Below are 12,781 nucleotides of genomic sequence, written 5' to 3' on the forward strand. Positions count from 1 at the left end.
TGATCGGAGCTGCTTCAACATCTACAACAAATCACGTTCCTTCTCCAATTGTACAACACCCTATAAGCACTAGAGAACCAAGAATTACCTTACCTGAGAAATTTGATGGTACGAGATCAAAGTTTCGAGGGTTCATCAATCAAGTACAATTGGCAATTGAACTTCAACCGCAAAGCTATCCAACTCCAGGATCACAAGTCAGGTTTATTGGCACTCTACTTTCTGGTTCTGCATTATCGTGGTTTTCGTCTTTTCTTGAACAACGAAATCCAATATTGGACAATTTGGAAGCTTTTTTGGCAGAGTTTCGATCTATGTATGGTGAACATGATGCAACTCGTGTTGCAACAAATAAGATCCGAATTCTGCAACAAAGAAATCGCTCAGTAACAGTATATGCTTCACAATTTTGACAACTTGTAATTGACATCAAGTGGGATGATGCTGCACTCATCAGTCAATTTCTTTATGGATTGCAATATGAAGTAAAGAAATTGATGCTCAACTTATCTGATCCTCAAACTTTGAGTCAAGCAATCGATTTTGCGGTAAAATGTGATAATCGACTTTTCAAATTTCGATCCGAGAATCATTCACGGGAACCTCAACGTTATTACTCAATGGCAACATCAACATCTTTGCCAAACGTACATTCAGAAGTAGAAGACATGCAAATTGACGCGGTACGTTTTAAACCCCTAACTGAGCAAGAAAAGATTCGTCGTCGTCAAGAAGGATTATGTTTATATTGTGGAGAACCTAAGCACACTGCTCAACATTGTCCAAAGAAACGACGCAACTATAAAATGAGGGGTACGACGGTCAAAGAAGACAACATGTCGGAAAACGGATTCGTCCAGCTACAATAGGGACCGTGCAGCTGGAACCTTGTACAATTCCTAATGAAGGTCCTATCCTCTCCTCAAAACCCTCTCCTTGTTTTATAATAGACTTATATTTAGGACCTAAGAATTACAAAGCCTCTGCTTTATTAGATTCGGGAGCCTCAGCATGTTTTTTAGATGAACAATTTGTTAAAAGTCGTAAAATACCCTTTGTACAGAAACCTAAACCAGTACATGTAGAAGTCATAGATGGTCGTCCCTTGTCTTCTGGAGATGTCACTCATGAAACTCATCCTATAAAAGTAACAATAGACGGTCATGATAGCTACATAGCTTTTAACATAATTAAATCCCCGTCCAATCCAATTATTTTAGGTTTATCCTGGCTAGAAAAATATAACCCTCGAATAGATTGGAATTTGCGTAAACTTGACTTTTCCCAAAGCGTTATTAATAGTTCTACCAACCAAGTAAAAAATTATAAGTCTAGTATAGTAAAACCCGTACTGATAGGTGCAAAAGCATTTATACACGCAGCAAAAGAAGGATCAACTTTTGCTATTTATGCTGCACCTATTTCTGAAAACGTAAAGACTTCAATTGGCATTCCAAGTCAATATCAGGAGTATCAAGACGTTTTTGAGAAAAAGAATGCAGATATTCTTCCTGAGCATCGTCCATATGATTGTTCAATCGACCTCAAGGAAGGAACTCAGCCACCATTTGGACCAATTTACAGTTTATCGCAAGATGAGATGGCTGAACTCAAGACATATATTGACGAGAATTTAGCAAAGAATTTCATACGCCATTCAAAATCTCCAGCAGGAGCTCCAATTCTATTCGTAAAGAAAAAAGATGGATCTTTACGAATGTGTGTTGATTATCGAGGACTCAACAAGATCACAATCAAGAACATGTATCCATTACCTTTGATATCAGGACTCCTTGACCAGTTGAATCAAGCTAAGATCTATACAAAAATAGATCTAAGAGGAGCATATAATCTAGTACAGATCAAAGAAGGAGATGAATGGAAGACTGCGTTTCGAACAAGGTATGGACATTTCGAATATAATGTCATGCCCTTTGGACTCACGAATGCACCAGCTGCTTTTCAACATCTCATGAATGATGTATTTCGTGAATTCTTAGACAATTTTGTCGTCTGCTATCTAGACGATATCCTGATCTATTCTAAGAACATCGAAGAACATGAAATACATGTTCGTCAAGTATTACAAAAACTTAGAGATGCAGGATTGTACGCCAAGATGGAAAAGTGTGTATTTCACACTACTCAAGTTGACTTTTTAGGATACATCATTTCAAATGATGGTCTCATGATGGATTCTAAGAAAGTCCAAACAATCATGGATTGGAAGATTCCAAGGACAGTAAGAGATGTCCAATGTTTCTTGGGATTTGCCAATTACTATCAGATCTTCATCAAAGATTTCTCACGAGTTGCAGCTCCACTTACACGCTTGACTAGTAAAGATAAATTCCAATGGAATCAAGAAGCGAAAGCAGCATTTGAAGCCTTGAAGACATCGTTTGTCTCTGCACCAGTCTTATATCGTGTTGATTTTTCCAAGGCATTTTTTATGGAAACAGATGCATCAGATTTTGCCTTGGGTGCAGTTTTATCACAAATGGGAACAGATGACAAACTTCATCCGATAGCTTTTCATTCAAGAAAATTCTCAGTAGCCGAGATCAATTATGAGATCTACGATAAAGAACTTCTTGCAATCGTGGATTCCTTTCAAGAATGGCGTCATTATCTAGAAGGCGCTTCTAGTCCAGTCACTGTGTATACAGATCACAAGAACCTCGAGTATTTCATGTCAGCACGCGTGTTGAATCGTCGTCAAGCTCGTTGGAGTATGTCTTTCTCAAGATTTGAGTTCATTATCACTTATCGATCAGGAAAACAACAAGGTTTGTCTGATGCCCTATCTAGACGTTCTTATTTTGCACCAAAAGAAGGAGATGCAGCTTTTGAGCAACAAAGAACGGTCCTCTTGAAACCGGAGCAATTTCATCTCCGAGCAATGAAATCAACATTGACTGTTGATTCAACTTTTCTCAAGCAAATCCAGTCCAGTATGTCCTCAGACCCTCTTGTTTATGATATCGAGAATAATTCTTCCAAGTCTCATGATCCTTCTAAGTTCGAATTCAAGAATAATCTATTATATTTTGAAGGACGCCTATATGTTCCAGAAGGAGAAGCACGTTTACGTGTTCTTCAAGCACGTCATGACTTTCCAGCAGCAGGGCACTTTGGATATAATAAGACTTTGGAACTCATATCAAGAGATTTTTGGTGGCCACAAATGTGGAAGTCAGTCAAAGACTTTGTACAATCATGTGATATTTGTTCAAGATCAAAAATTCCTCGTCATCGACCTTACGGACTTCTTCAGCCATTACCTATACTAGAACAACCATGGTCTTCTGTTTCTATGGATTTCATCACAGATCTTCTAAGCTCAAGATCTTATGATTCTATATTTGTGATAGTAGATCGTTTCACCAAGATGGCACATTTTGTGCCATGTACAAAATCTATCATAGGTGAAGAAACAGCTAAGCTTTTCATTGATAATATCTATCGCTATTATGGATTACCTAAAGATATCATATCAGATAGGGGAACTCAATTTGTGTCAAGATTTTAGAGGACCCTTTTCAAGATTTTAAAAGTGGACATAAAGCTATCTTTGGCTTTCCATCCTCAAACTGATGGACAAACAGAGCGCGTAAACCAAGTCTTGGAGCAATATTTAAGGTGTACTATCAACTACCAACAAGATGATTGGACAACCCTTCTGCCATTGGCAGAGTTTGCTTATAATAATACGGTACATTCTTCCACGCAACAAACACCTTTCTTTGCCAATTATGGCTATCATCCACGACTTGATACTTTTGATTTTTCAAAAGTTGATAATCCTACAGCAGAAGATATGGCAAATCGGTTGTCAGAGTTACATGCAATAATGAAGACGCAATTGAAGGAAGCTCAAGAACGACAAAAGATAAACGCAGATCTATATCGTAAGGAGCAACCACAAATCAACGTGGGTGATAAGGTATGGCTACTTCGTCGCAATATCAAGACTACTCGACCTTATGACAAGTTGGACTATCGTAGGCTTGGCCCCTTTTCTGTTTCTGAACAAATCAACCCAGTTGCATATCGGTTACATCTACCGGAGTCAGTGAAGATCCATCCTGTATTCCACGTGTCTCTTCTTGAACCATATAAGACAGTGGATATACAAGGAAGAAGACAAATGCCACCGCCTCCTATAGAAGTAGATAATAATGAAGAATTTGAGATGGAAGAGATATTAGACTCAAGGCGGCGCCGAAATAAGCTGGAATATCTTGTTCATTGGCACGGATATGATATTAGTGAACGCACATAGGAGCCATCCAGGAATCTAGGAAATGCATCAGCTAAAGTGAAAGTTTTTCATCAACGACATCCATTAAAACCAAGATGAAAATCTCTCTTATAAAAGAGACAAGATTGAGGCAAGATAACATTCAATTTCCTATCCTTGTTTGTAACTTCTTTGCATTTGTGATGCTAATTAGATGGAGAGCCAACAACCAACGGATTCAACTCAAGAACCTTCGTTTGCTGACCTGCCGGACGAGACATTATGATTGTCACAACCTTCAAGACGACGCAATCGAGATGAAGATCTTCAAGAACGACATGTTCTTCCTCGAACAGATGGTGAGATACAACGCGTTTGGTATCACAATTTGGGAAGGGACTCTCGATGTTTGGTGATTTTGCTAGAGGTAGGAACAACTCCTGATGGTGTTCCGAATATTCTATTCGAAGGAAGTTACGAAGGCCTCAACAATGATCAAATAATTGGGTGGTCTTCCCGCCCTAGTATGGGACACTACCGATGGTTGAGAGGCCCTATCAATCATCTTCGAAGAGAACAGAGATCAGAGTATGTAGCGAATACAATTCGTCGCATCATAGATTTCCTCAACATATGATGACCGCTCCTCGTGGAACTCGTCTCTAGAAGGGGGGGTAATGTCACGGCCATAATCATGTAAGCTAATAATTACATATAGAAATAGGTAGAAGTAAGTAAAAGTAGATAAAAGTAAGTTAATTCTATAGTATTTAATATAGAAGCTTCCTAGAAACTTCTTAGACACTGCTTTGACTTCATAGGTGTCTTTAATTGACTTTTTGGATTAGAAACGTGGTCAACAAGTTGGCCATGTGCCACACATGTTGTTAGCTTGAAGATCAAGCTAACTATGTGGCCCACACGTAGAAAAACTTGCCTTGTAAGTCAAGGCATGTATCCTACAAAGTCAACACATATTGGAGGTCCTATTGAACGTCGCCACGTAGCCCCTAGTTAGATAGTATATATAGAGACAAGAGTGAAGGCTTCTTCACTCTTGTCAACTCCTTTCTTGCTTCTAGTCCAGGTTCAAGAGTCTTTAGTTTCTTATCTTGTGGCAATAGCCATTCCAGTTTCCTTTTAATATACCTACTTGTTTATATTTTGACTTATTATATCGAGATAGCCTTTTGGTGTATATTTTCCCTCATCGAGTCTTTGTCCTTGACAATTGGAGGTAATTAATTGTGTGACCCTAACGTGAACGCTCAAGCAACTAGTCACTCCCCGTGTTCGAATTCCCCTATACAGGTATTCTGGGAGGTTCCTTTCAGAATAAGTAAAACAACCAACCACAACCTTGTTTATTAATATTTCATAAAAATTAAAATAGGAATTAGATTTTAAAGAAGGAATTTGTCTTTTAAACTTTATTTCATATTTATTGAAAGAACAATGCAAATGTTTACAACTTTTAAGAATCATAACATTTTATTTGGCTTTTTTCCATAGAATCTCGAAACAAGCACATAAAGTAATCCCATCAACTTTTTTATTTTTATTTTTAGAAATAGCTTTCGAACTGCGGAATGAATTTCTTCTAAATTAGGGTTTGGATCCTAGGCAATCCAAATTAGAAGAAGCGCTTGTTTCGACGACGCGGTCCGCTCCTCGAGAGTTTTACCGACAAGGCCATTGCGGGAAGCCAACTCGGCACAAAGGGGCTCTGACATCTACGTATCGGCAATAATTGGCAATAGCCGTATGCGACATACCTTTCATCGCCATTTTTCTTAGTTCAGCGCTGAATTCGAAGATGTTGAGCTGAAACTGAGTCCCCCCCCCTCCCCCTCACGTCTTTTTGCATGAATTGCTCGTGTTTCAGCTTGATCTGGAGGCGTTCTTCGGAACTCGGCGGAATTCCGGATGTGTGCGGGTAGAGCGGGAGTGAGGCGGGGTTGGCATGGTTTTTGTTTCTTAAGAGTTGCGGAGGATTTGGTAGGTAGTTCTGTTTAGGTGGTTGCTTGGGATTGCTAATGAAGGTGATTGCTTTTATTTTATTTGATTTGTCTAGGGTATTAGTTGCTGTAGTAGGATTATGATTGATTGATGCTCAACGAGGCAGAATGCATTTGGAAGCGCTTGACATCGCAGAATAGGTTGGAGTTGTGGTTGGATCCTGGGGTTTGTGAGGATCGTTTCGCAGTAGTTACTTCCTCTGTCTGATGAATGAATTTTATGAACTTTTGTGTGCGCATTCTAGAATTTAGCATACTTAGGTGGGTGTCGATGATATGGTGGTGTAAAAGTCTGGAGTTGTTGTCTTGGGTTCTGGATTGGGTCTCACTGTAGCTGATTTCCTTCATCAGGTTTTGCATCCATAGTCACGGCCCTGTCCCGGATTTGATTTCTGGCTCAGAAATTAGCCGAGGTTTTCCTAAATGATAATAATCGTCTCCACGGATGTTGCTGATTGCAGGATTTTAAAGAAAAAAATTGGGGCCGCAGATGTCTGGAAGTATTCCTCAGGAAGCTATCAATCATGTTCAGAACAGCTAATAGCAATACGATAAAAACATCCTTAATTACTTAAGGTCAGTGGGATCAACCTTAGCGCCAGCTCAGAACAATCATGACTTTCTCAAGTCTTAAGAATTTTGACATCTCCTCCTTTGCATTTAATGATTCCTCAGAGCTCCTTTGCGACGTGGAAAAAAATGTCTGCGTCGTTCGTTACTTGCAATGATCTCCAGCTTAACGTGCTTTGTAATATTTTTAGGATCCGGATGATTTCTGGAATTCAAGTTGCAATAGACACATCATGGATCCCGAGGTTCTTAGTTTCCAACTCAAACAAACTCTTCGTTGACCCAACTGCGATTATTTTACTGCTCTCTCGCTTCTTGTGTATGATTATGGTCTTTTGTGCGCCCCGTCAGCTTTTCTTATTCCTATGTGATGGGTCCATGAAGGTGGAGTCGAAAGGGCCGATCGATATAACTAGCAGTCTTGAGAAGATCAAGAAGCAATTAAATAGTTGTAGAGCGGGTAATGTGCTTCTACAAGGACCCCTTCTCAAGCGCTCTGAAATTGTAAGTTCATCAAGTTGTTGGGAAGCTCGTGACTATTTTTATGCGTCGCCTGCCATTATGTTAATCGGTAACTCATAAGTGTAAAGCAAGTGGCCACTTATCTTGACGTATGACTTCGTCTCTGATTGCTCAATGCTGTAGAGGAACTGATAGGAGCCTACTTTATATATGTCTGTTGTTAATGCAGATTCGCAAGTGGGAATGGAGATGGTTTGTTCTGGATGTTTTAACGGGAAAACTTGAATACTGGTGAGAACTCATGTGCACGCGACCAGAGGGTGCTTATTGTGCAATTTGCGTTGTATTCTTGTGTTACTATATACATTTCCAATTCGCAGATACGTCCTTTGACTTCTTCATCTGCGAAATTGTCCGTTTTATTTGGTCCATCACATGACTTTGACAAAGGCTACACCTATAGATTTCTCTATGGCTCTTTTAAATGTGTTACATTCTGTTGTTAACTTCTCTGGTGCCACAATGACTTTTGCTGAGCAGGTCTCACAGAGGAGATGCAAGTCCCAAGGGAGCGGTGAACTTTGATGCCAACAGCTCAGTTACGATTTCTCCTAAAAATATGTTGTAAGTTTCGTTTACTTAAGCGCAATTATAAAATATGATAATTGAGCCCCTTAGGTCTACGTTTTATCAGGTCGTAGGATGCGTGACTATTTCTGGAATGTTGAGTTCTGAGGATCGTAATTTTGTATAAGCTTTGGAACCATCAGCTTTTTAACTTCTTTTTGTTCCGGTTAAGAATGTATCGTACATGCAGGGAGACGTGTTGCGTTGGAGTTTGTCTGGTTGGGTCACTGACAGTATGGGAATTATGACTTTTGTGTAGGAAAGAGGCAAAGTATGATGCTTGCTGTTTCTGTATCCTCTATGCAATTATTGTTTGTTACTGGTTAAGTTCTATATATGTGAAAGAGTTCGAGTCTTGATAGGTTTGGTGGCACATTGTTCAGATGCAGTTAATTCTAATATTGTAGGAAATTTTAGGCTGTTGTCTTCGAGAGTCTAAAAAGGAAGTTCACACTTTTTCATTCACTCTTTCTAGAAGGTGGTCTACTTTTTCCTGGGATTGGCGTTATAAAAGTTGAGATACCGCAATACCCTACAAAATGCTGGTGTAAACTTACATCTTTAACGGCCCAGATATCATAACATCTCGAGAAAAAGAGTACTTCTTTTGTGCTGAGACTCCAAAAGCTGCAGAAGCTTGGGTAGCGACATTGAGGTGGGAAAACTGTACCTGGCCTAAGTAATCCTAAATCACACTCAAACACGACTCCTCATTTAGTTGTAGCGTTTTTTTTTTTTTTTTTTTTTTTTTTTTTGTGTTTGTGATTAATTAATATCTTGTGTATAGAATTGCAGTGTTGATGTTCATTTTTTGGAAGTATTCTCTTTCCCAGTCAAGTTTGGAAGTTCAAATCCACCAAGACATCTGAAATAGTGGAGTTGAATCACAGGGCTGCAGTATCTGTACTGAAAGCACATAAACAAGCAGCAAACTTTTTGAGCGGCAATGCATTCTGCAAATTGGAAAATGTGGCCTCCGTGTTCGCTGCTGCCATTGATATTACTAGCGAAGCAGCCCTAAATTTGCAGTTGTCGATGAAAGCTGCTGCATTGTCTCCTTCAGCTTCCTTCAAAAGCCCCATCTCAGCTGCTGTCTTATCTGCTTCGGCCTCCTTCAAGAATCCCATTCCAGCTCCTGATATGGATAGCTCTGATCTGATAAGGGTATTCCCAATTGCCAACCCTTGTACGCTTTGCCTACGGTTGTATGTTTAAGTTGCAGTACCAGATCGTTGAGCTCCGCTGAGGAACGTATGGAGCGTCGCGCATTAGTTGGCTAGACTAGGCTAGTTCAAATTCATCTGACACTGCAGATCATAGTTATTGTGGCACTAAACCCTTCAAGCAGCTAAATTCATTAACAACGCTTGTTTGTTATCTTAATTTCTGTATTTCACAGTAACCACCACACGTATCTTGTTCTTACTTTTGTGCTCAGGAAACAATAAAGGTTAAAGCCGAGGAGATTCATCAACTTGCAAGTGATCTGAAGTCACGGGATATAATAATAAAGGAGTTGGCAGAACGTCTTACCGAGACGGCTGAAGCGGCTGAATCTGCAGCTTCTTCGGTTCACATAGTAAACAAGGGATGCAATGAGGCTCTGTCAGAGGTCGATCGCTTACGCAGGCAACTCTTACATGCAGTTAAACGGGTAATATATTTGTAGTTCTAGAAGCAGATGCGTTCAAATCTTGGCTTCAACTGTTCACTTAATCCTAGCTTCATTTTCTAAGAACAAGTTAATATAGATGTTATTATTGATCATTTCAAGGATTTTTTGTTCATTTCTATGTCTTTTATACTGCTCTAGTGATAAGGGGCACCCGATTTCGAAACGGTGTGTCTTAGCGAGTCCGTCATCTTTGTTTCCAGTTGTATGCTATTCGTGCTGCAGATCATGTAACGTTGTTTTTGGTTTACAGGTCAGGGATGCTGATGCACGACGAGCAGCTTCATTGAAAGTTGAAGAGACCGCCTCAAAAGAAGCGCATAGATGTCGTCTGGAGCTCGGAAAGCTTCGGGAACGAGAAGTGATTTTGGAGGCAGCTATGGTGCGTGTAGATGAAGACATCAGACGACTTAAAGTTGCTCATGAACATGAAATAGCCCGGAGATTGGAAATCTCCAAATCAAGGTATTTTGCATTTCGTAGTTCACACTTCACTCTTTGTGGATCAATTGTTGTTTGCTCATGACATAGTCTGATATATGAATTGAGTTGACTTCCAAATACACTATCTAAACATTAATTTATGCTTTTGTCCTTAGTTTTACAAAATTTATTTACTGAAGCTTTCGCCCAACAATACATTTTAATGCATGTGACTAGGATTGACTGTACACCGCGAGTGGAGAATTTCGTAATGGATGCAAATTTGCAAAAAGACAATGCTTTAAAAACTGCAGATGTTGATTCTGAAATTGAGAAGTTAAGTCCAGAAGCTTGTGTTGATGGTGCGGCATTACTAGAAACTCCTCAAGCTGCAGATTTTGATCTAAGAGTTGAGGAGCGAAATACAGAAGCCTGTGCCAATGATGCAACATCGCAAGGCACATCTCAAGCTGCAAATGTTGATTTTAAAGTTGATGAGTCAAGCTTAGAAGCTTGTGTTAATGATGCGACATTAGTAGAAACTCCTCAAGCTGCAGGTATTGATCTAAGAGATGAGGAGCGAAATACAGAAGCCTGTGCCAATGATGCAACATCGCAAGGCACATCTCAAGCTTTAAATATTGATTCTAAAATTGAGAAGTTAAGTCCAGAAGCTTGTTTTAATGATGCGGCATTATTAGAAACTCTTCAAGCTGCAGGTACTGATCTAAGAGTTGAGGAGCGAAATTCAGAAGCCTGTGCCAACGATGCAACAACGCATGGCACATCTCAGGCTGCAAATGTTGACTCAAGAGTCGACGAGTTAAATCCTGAAGTCTGTGGTAATCGCTCAAAATTGCCATGCACATCTCAAGTTTCAACAGTGGAACTAGCAGGATCTTGGGAAGATTCGGCTTCAGGGCTGAGAATTTCAGGTCTAATGCCTGTGCATACTTTAGAAGAGTGTGTAGCTGATCCTAGGGAATCAGTGGCGTCAAGCCCAGAGCTTGCTTCATGTGAAACTCTTAGTGCAAGTGCTGACTCGCCCTCAGTAAGCGGAATCGATCAGCATGAACATGCAGCCTCGGTATGTCCAACTCCATCAAATCTCCGAGAAATTTTACGCAGTGATGATGATAAGGTGGTTCCATCAACTCTCGGTACCTCTGGCTCTCCAGCTCCAGAAATGAAATCGGTTGGGTCTAGTGAAGACCCGGCGTCAGAGTTGAAAGTAACGTCTTCTCTAATATTGGTAAATACTTCTACCGATGGTTCAACTAATTTCACGAAATCACCATCATCAGGCCAAGAGCTTGTTTCAGGTATTGCTCCCTGTACAGATAATTCCTTACCCTTACTGAACGCAGCCGACAACCATGAGAGTGCAGCCTATGTGTGCTCAATTACATCTGAATTTCCGGATGTGATCCCAAAAGATGATATGGCGGTGTCTTCACACCCCAGTCTCTTCGCCAATTGCGGGAGTACCATTACTGCTTCGGACTGCATGAATGCGCATTTAAAGGTGATAGGGATGGCAAATGAAAGTGAAGATCATAGCAATACTAGCGATGGAAGCAGCGATAACAAAAATGAGACAAAGACAGAGGTAACGGATGAGCGTAACATGACCACGGTGAAGAGTAATGAGATGGCAACATGTCTAGTGCCCTCAGAAGAGAAGTTTGTTGTCAAGCAAGAGCAATGCAAAGGTATTAGTTACCTTTTTTCAAGCTGGTGGTCATAAGATGCTCAAATTTACGAATATTTGTACATATGTAATTTATACTCCCATCTCCCTATTGAAGCAGTAACTTGGTCAAGTGGTGGACACATGTAATCTCGCATCTTGTTTGACCCTAAGAGCAAACCTGCCTAGATTGTATGCTAGGTTTGAGATTTTAGAGGAATCTATGATCAACTGATTACAACTTTTAATGAAATGTTACTTTCATACTGTTGTGAAAGGTCTTTGATATATAATGCAGTTTTCCTGCTTTCTACTCAATACCGTTCAAGCAATTTTTTTTCTTGGCTTTTGAATAACTAGCCTTCTGTTTTATTTAGTTGTTGGATGCTAGGATTGTTCCATTTCAATCTCATTATCTTGCTGCAGAGCGTACGAGGTACGACGTGGCTCCTTGCCTGCTCATTTTGTCTTGTTTCCTTGAATTCTACTCTAACTTATTGTGGTTTTGCACTTGCTAGCGTATTAAAGGTTTACTAACAAAAATTGCATGTCATCCTAAGGTATGTTTTAGGATCTGCATCTGAACCTTGTTTGACGAATGCATGCTACAGGCAGTTAATGCTGGAGTACCTCTTGTTGAATGACAAGGACGTACTTTCATGTAAATATTATTCTCTAATAATCCGAATAATTTAACATGTTTCCGTCATTGGAATACATCACCCAGATACATATGTAGAGTCTAGGAGAAAAAGGCTCAGAAGATTAACTTCTTATAATCAAAATACTGTTTTACTACAATGTGTATATGTGTCTCGTTTTCTTTTTTCTTTTTTTCTTTCTCTTTTTCATATTTTCTTTATACATACATACATACATACATACATGTGAATGTTAAATAGACATGAGCTTTTACTAAATTGATCCACCCATCCTAACCATCATGAAAATAAAAATAATAATAATAAAAAATAAGCCATCAAGATTCATTTCTCCATTGTTGCATTCAAAACCAATGAAAATCAACAATGTTCATCATTATTACCATATTCATCATCATATGTAGATTGATATAG

The 12,781-nt window shown here is 39.5% G+C and overlaps 1 protein-coding gene across 7 annotated transcripts; it reads left to right on the top strand.

Moving 5' to 3' along the window:
- Positions 1–6,061: 6,061 nt before the first annotated feature.
- On the top strand, positions 6,062–12,023 carry LOC112290691 (uncharacterized). 7 transcript variants are annotated; one of them, XM_024537273.3, is made up of 12 exons: positions 6,062–6,241; positions 6,723–6,837; positions 7,023–7,076; positions 7,216–7,335; positions 7,523–7,584; positions 7,834–7,917; positions 8,180–8,211; positions 8,494–8,575; positions 8,811–9,084; positions 9,359–9,574; positions 9,846–10,057; positions 10,253–12,023. In XM_024537273.3, the coding sequence occupies exons 3-12, from the start codon at positions 7,065–7,067 to the stop codon at positions 11,760–11,762; spliced, it is 2,604 nt and encodes an 867-aa protein (XP_024393041.1). In that variant the 5' UTR covers positions 6,062–6,241; positions 6,723–6,837; positions 7,023–7,064; the 3' UTR covers positions 11,763–12,023. The 7 variants fall into 7 exon arrangements, with proteins under 7 accessions (XP_024393041.1, XP_090111609.1, XP_090111611.1 ...); XM_090255483.1 differs by having other exon boundaries at positions 6,087–6,285; XM_090255485.1 differs by having other exon boundaries at positions 6,106–6,241; positions 7,216–7,291.
- Positions 12,024–12,781: the final 758 nt, after the last annotated feature.

The sequence above is a fragment of the Physcomitrium patens genome, chromosome 13 (assembly GCF_059467195.1).
Source record: "Physcomitrium patens ecotype Gransden chromosome 13, ASM5946719v1, whole genome shotgun sequence".
Classification (NCBI taxonomy): domain Eukaryota; kingdom Viridiplantae; phylum Streptophyta; class Bryopsida; order Funariales; family Funariaceae; genus Physcomitrium; species Physcomitrium patens.